Below are 6162 nucleotides of genomic sequence, written 5' to 3' on the forward strand. Positions count from 1 at the left end.
TTTTATTTTCCGGCGTCACTGGTATGAAAACAAGATGTGTAAACAATAGAAAAGGAAAGCTCATTTTTACTCAAGTTTTCACGTAGTTTTTTTGTTTTCGTTGTTGTTACTTACGCTTTTAGAGAAGTAACTAAACAGGTAAGGCGATTGACACAAAAATAAATAAAACATAATAAATAAATACCAAAAACCCTTATCATTATAAATCACAGCTTCAGTAAATGTATATTGAACTTGCACCTTGTCTATCTTGTTTACTTTTCTATACCAAAAGCATATTATTTACAGCCCAAATGCCAATTACTAATAACAGCAGCATTTTCGTGCAACTTCAGTCGGGCCACAGATGTTGTGATGTACTGGTTGCGATTAATATTGTTTGCTTTGCGTATCACCTCCATGCGCAACAAAGTTAAATATTGCAGAAATAGATGTCCTTTCGATTCTACTTATCGCAAGATGAATATTGGTTGCACGTTAAAGGTATTTTACTTTATTTTATTTTCATCCGTGTACACTCGAACAAACGCCACCCTCTCGATCATATTCCCCTAGTGGTAGCCACCTCTTTGAATAGTGGCACATCCAAGATTTTGTGGGTTGGTTTATCAAGTATTCGTTTGATTCTTCATTTCTTTTTTTATTTTTACGCATGCATTTCAGACCAGCTCTATCAGGATTAGCTAGTACCTTAACTCATACATGTTTACCTCACTTATGTCCAGAAATGTACACTGAACCCTGAAATTGGGTACTTCATGAAGACATACCTTTTTGTCATCTTCATATGACTTCATGTTTGACAGAATTATTTGTGTTTTAGCGACAATTTTGGTTAGGGGACACCTTATGATGTCTCTCAAACTGTTCACGCGTCTCATTAGCGTGAAATTCTGGACATATCACACCAGACTGTAGGAATGTGTTTTAACAAGTTATGACGCATTGATTACAAGAATAACGCAAAAATTTAAAACCGTTGCCATGGAAACGGAAAAACAACAAAAAACCAAGGCTAGGGAAACCTCATTTTTACTGACTTGCAAACTGGAAGTGGAAAAACTGACATCGACACTTTAAACTAGACAGATTTGCTCAGCTAAAGAGGCCATCAAAACATTTTCGAAACAAATTAAGTTTTTTTATTTTTTTGACCAGAATCCCTTAATAACACTGGTAAAAACTTATCAAACAAAATAAGCCAATATTCAGAGGTAGATGATTGATAACCCCAACATTTGCGAGACATAAAACCTTCAAATTAAAAACAATTTAAGTTTAATACTATCCGCGTAAGCAACTGGAGAAATAAAGGAAAAAGTTTTACTTCTATCAACAAAATTCCCTTTTCGTTGATCTCTTTCCTGGTTGTTTCGTTCCTGACTCGTGCATTTCGACATTTTTCGCTAGCAGACTTCATTAGCTTGTATTTGTCATGTCAACTGCTACGTGTTGTTTGATATCAAACAACATTTCCGGTGTTCAACGGTTACCACACTTCAAATGAAAACAACAACAGGAGCAGTGAACTATAACATTCAAAGAACTTGCAGTAATAGTTCATTTTATTTGAGTTCAGTGAGCTGTATAAATACCACTAATATTGTACAGCGTGTGACGTCTGTGAAGGACACCTCAATGATATTTTTTCGGTTATCGCAAAGCGTTATCACAGAAAAGTTTTTTAAAAGAGTTTCTCGCTTGCTTTTAAGAACGAAAACTAATCGATTGTTATGACTGAAAGAATTACGAATGTTGAATATAAACACGCTAAAATGAAATCCTTGAATTTGACGGACAGACAGTCACGATCATTATGGATATCCAAGTTATGATATGTGCTCACAACCATTCAGATTCTTCACCGAGAGCTAAGCTTGCTAAGTATTCATACCTTCGTTCCATTCTTTTCAAATGCTTGTCTTTCTGTTTCAAACCGTCCTCATAAATGATTGCCTTGGCCATCATAGAATCTAACATTTGAGCCATCTCATTTAAAACATTTTCTCTCGGGTGTTTTGATAGTGTCTCAGCAACCTTTTCCGCGTCTGAAACTGAAGAGACATCTAAACTTCCTCGACCGCTGTCACTGTCCTTCATGTCGAGAAACTTCTTGTGTGTATCTGAAGTAAGTTCTGCTTGCATGTCAACTTCACTGTCTTTTCTTGACGCTAAACTGTCATCTAATCGATTTTTCCAGTCGGTATTGATTCTGTCCGCATTTTCACAGTTTGATGCGTATCTTAGTGCGGTATGCTTATCATTCTTCCCGGTGAGCGCAGATATCTGCGAATCTTTTCCTGCGCGGCCATCATTGCTGCTTGAACGATCACCGCTCATTTCAACGAGCTTCTTAACGAAACATTTCTCAGCATCGCTTTCACCAGCCAGGCGTCTAGCGCTTACAGAACGACTGGTTTTCTTAAGCGACGAAGCCTTAAGATGTCGTGTCGAGTCGGGTGTTTTCAGCAGCTGTTGGTAATTCTTGATCACGCCATGTAGATACTTGACCATTTCTTTCTCCTCGGTAAGATTCGACTCCAGTTCATTGTGCCTTCCTCGCAGCTTTTTGTTTTCCATTCTGAGAAACTCCAGGCGCTCATCCATGTGTGGGTGGGAATGAAACCGTTCAATTTCAGACAACAATCGCTCTTCTAGAATCGGATCACGGGTACAAGATAAACAAGATAGAGAAGGCAAAATATCGCGTGCTAGGAATTCGGATGGCCTCTGTCACGGAATTACGTCTTCCGCGTTATTCATTAACCCATTCTGTACTGCCATTGGCCAACATATCCCTACATATTTGTAGTTTTTTTTATCGATAACTATTTTTCCATATCAGTGTTATTAAAACAAAGGTTCACTAAGTTATCTCGAGTCGCGTAATCCCCGCAAATTTTAATGCTGTTGCAAAAGTTTGTGTATACTACGATTTACAAGGGCACACTACCATAAAACGAGTCGAACCTTTGTAAATTCAGTAAGCAAATGGGCTCTGTTTAAAGAGATCGTCTTGGCCAAAAAAAGAAAGAAAAGAAAAAAAAAGATGAATGAAATAACACAGGAAAAAACTGACAAGAAAATCAGACCAAAATTATTATTTAGAATGACTGGTTTGCATTTTTAAACATTGCATAAGCAGCGAAGCACGCTCGATTTTAACTTTCGATTTTAAATTTTACGTGAATAAGATTGGTGCTAAAACTTAGCTATGTGCCAAAATTGAACGATTTTTTTTTTTGGAACAGTTGTAAGAACTAACTGAAGTATGTGGCCGACGAGTAGAATTGAGACCAAGGCCCGCCTCTCATAATCATCACGAGTTAGTAAGGATACAAACACACCGAAAAATGAACACCAAAGCCATACTGACACGAAAATAACAAACAGAGTGTTTCCTTTCCACTTTATCCTTGCCTCAAAAGTTTTCTTGTTGTTTCTCGTTATCGCCGCTTTACTTGAGGAGGAAAGAAAGAAAGAAGGAACTTTACAGATCTAGGATCAAGGATACTTGGTGGTAAATACGATATGTATTTACTAGCTGGGATAGGCTATGAAATAGACGCGAGGGTGGAATGGAAACTAGCTACCGTGTAGCATGAAGAATTTGCGGGAGTTTCATTTTGCGGATTGGCGATTTTTTGTGGCTGAGCGCGGGAAGTTTCGGTTCCGAGATGACTGAAATTTCTGCTGGGAACTAATTTTTGCGATTATCTGTTCAGGCAGTAGGACATTTAAGTGGAAGAAACCTAAATATTTTCAACTTTTCAGATTGTTCGGTATGTTGAGTCACAGTTCACTCTACTTACATCATGATATTAGAGACATATCACTGCCCCTTACCGCGCAAAGGGACTCAGGAAAAACAACTTCATTAATATGGTTTAATAATACAGACTGGATACAGACTACCGTATGTATCTGAGCTCTAGTTGCTTTTTCCAATGGAAAATCATGTTAATGTTCTTGTTTAAGTCCCATGTATACCGCCCTAGAGTGCAGGCGCGGTGGTGTAGCGGTTAGCGCGTCGGACTTTCGATCGGACGGTCGGAGGACCTGAGGGTCGTTGGTTCGAGGCCAGGTGGGTCTCTTCATTGCTGCGTTGTTTCCTTAGACAAGAAACTTTGCTCCACATTGTCTGTCTTCACCCAGGTGTATAAATGGGTACCGGCGACATACTGCTGGGGGTAACCCTGCGATGGACTAGCATCCCATCCAGGGGGGAGTAGCAACGGCTCCTAGTTGCTTCATGCTACAGAAACCGGGCTAAGCTCCGGCCGTGTGGGCCACTTAGGCTCTTGTGCGACTTTACATACCTTTTTTATATCGCCCTAGTGGCACAGGTTTGTTAATTTGACTGAAGGGAGCCAGTTAATTTTTGCGGCGATTTATTTTGCGGGGTTTTTTTCCGCGGAAGCTAAGTTTGCAGATCGAGATCAATCCGCAAAATCCGCAAAAATTAGAACCCGCGACATTTTCTTGCTGCACGGTACATGTATCATTGTGCACTGCACATTTTATCCAATGTAATTTCAAGTGTTAAAGACCCATGTAATTTATGAAACCAGAGATCTTAGTCAGATTCGTAAGCTGTGATATGCCTGCCGGGAGGCTTACCACAAGCCGGAAAACGTCAGGGTTGTGATCAAGCGAGGCATATCGTCAGTTCTACACGAGTTTTAACGCAGTTTTTTATTGCCTTTCTGTCGTTTCCATGCCGGTCATAATCACCAAATCCGTAAGTTTCCCTTGACACATTCGCAGTGACATTTTATAATACGTTCTCACGCTCATGACAAGAAGGACAGATTAGAACGCCGTATATCCGCTTTATTCCAAGCCTATCCTGAAAGATTGATCTCTCTAGGGCCTTTAAATCCGCACTTGCTTTTATTGTTATCTTAGAGGAAATCGTTGTTGTTTTTATATTTTTACCTACTACATACCTTTGGCAAGAGACTTGAGAGCTAAAATTTGAGGATTCTGCCTGGTCTCTTTACTCAAAATGAACAGACGGCAACTGCCGGGAATGCTCGTACCTAGTGAATCAGCCATATTTCACATACTGATCACTGCAATGATCTTTTATATGAAAGTATCTAACAAAGGAAGTAAACGAAAAGCAAGATTTAAAGTACTATGAAATATGGTTCGCCGGCAAACCATATTTTCACATATTTTCTGCGAACCACGTTTACTCTTTACTCATGTTCATTTTTATGGCTTATTCAGTCATGGCACTTAGTAGACAGGTAAACGGAAGAAATCTCTCAGGATCAAGAAGTTGTGCCAATAAACAAAATAGACCAAGTCGGTCCAAATTGATCACGGGATTTGATCAGTTGCTGTATACACCACCTTTAGTTATTCTTAATTGGTTTTCATTAAGATTTTCTCTGTTTTAAACGCGGCAGCAGAGCGCTTTTTTTCGATCATGCGTACGCGGCTTAATCACAGGAAATGTCTCCCCACTCAGTCACTTCAAACCCTTACCTTTAACATACCAGCTTAAGTCCTTTGTACAGCAAGACTATTTTTGCGTTGTATCCCTCGGCCAGAAATTGTTACTCAGTATTTGCAACCAGTTCAGTTCTAGTACTTCGGTTTAACATTGAGTACTCTACCGGTTCGGAGTCAAGTCACCCTGAACGGCTTTGGGGAAAAGGACACACCATCCGCGCTAGGGGAAATGCAATTTAATGTGGTGATCAATGGCTTGTTTCTATCTGACATCCATGATATTGTTTCACCATCGCCTCTGAATTCAGTGATTAAAAAAACCCTAAATAAATAAAGAAGAAGTCCTGAGGAGTCTTCCTTTAACAGCCACAATCTAATTTATATTTTAAAAGTAAGTTTTGTTTGACTCTTGTCATCATCAGCTGTAGTTTCTTCCTAACCTATCTAAATAAGTCCAAATAACGAAACCTAAGAACATTCTTTTCTTTCATTTACTCTGTTGTTATTTTCAAGGTTAACTCGTAACTATTTTGTTCTATATCTGTGGTTGATAAAACTGAACTGAACGTTAATTTAGATATTCCTAAAACTCAGTTACGTGAAGTAATAAAAACCAAAAAGAATAAAAAAACAGTATTTACCCTCTTCGTGGTGCAGAAAACCGATAGAGTTTGAATATAATACCAAGTATATTTTGGT

At 38.9% G+C, this 6162-nt stretch overlaps 1 protein-coding gene across 1 annotated transcript; it reads right to left on the reverse strand.

Moving 5' to 3' along the window:
* Positions 1 to 1692: 1692 nt before the first annotated feature.
* On the reverse strand, positions 1693 to 2727 carry LOC146474800 (uncharacterized). Its single transcript, XM_085116535.1, has one exon. It carries the CDS (start codon positions 2605 to 2607, stop codon positions 1843 to 1845), a length of 765 nt encoding a protein of 254 aa, XP_084972661.1. The 5' UTR covers positions 2608 to 2727; the 3' UTR covers positions 1693 to 1842.
* Positions 2728 to 6162: the final 3435 nt, after the last annotated feature.

This window comes from Pavona decussata, unplaced genomic scaffold, assembly GCF_977016875.1.
Source record: "Pavona decussata unplaced genomic scaffold, jaPavDecu1.1 SCAFFOLD_87, whole genome shotgun sequence".
Taxonomy (NCBI): domain Eukaryota; kingdom Metazoa; phylum Cnidaria; class Anthozoa; order Scleractinia; family Agariciidae; genus Pavona; species Pavona decussata.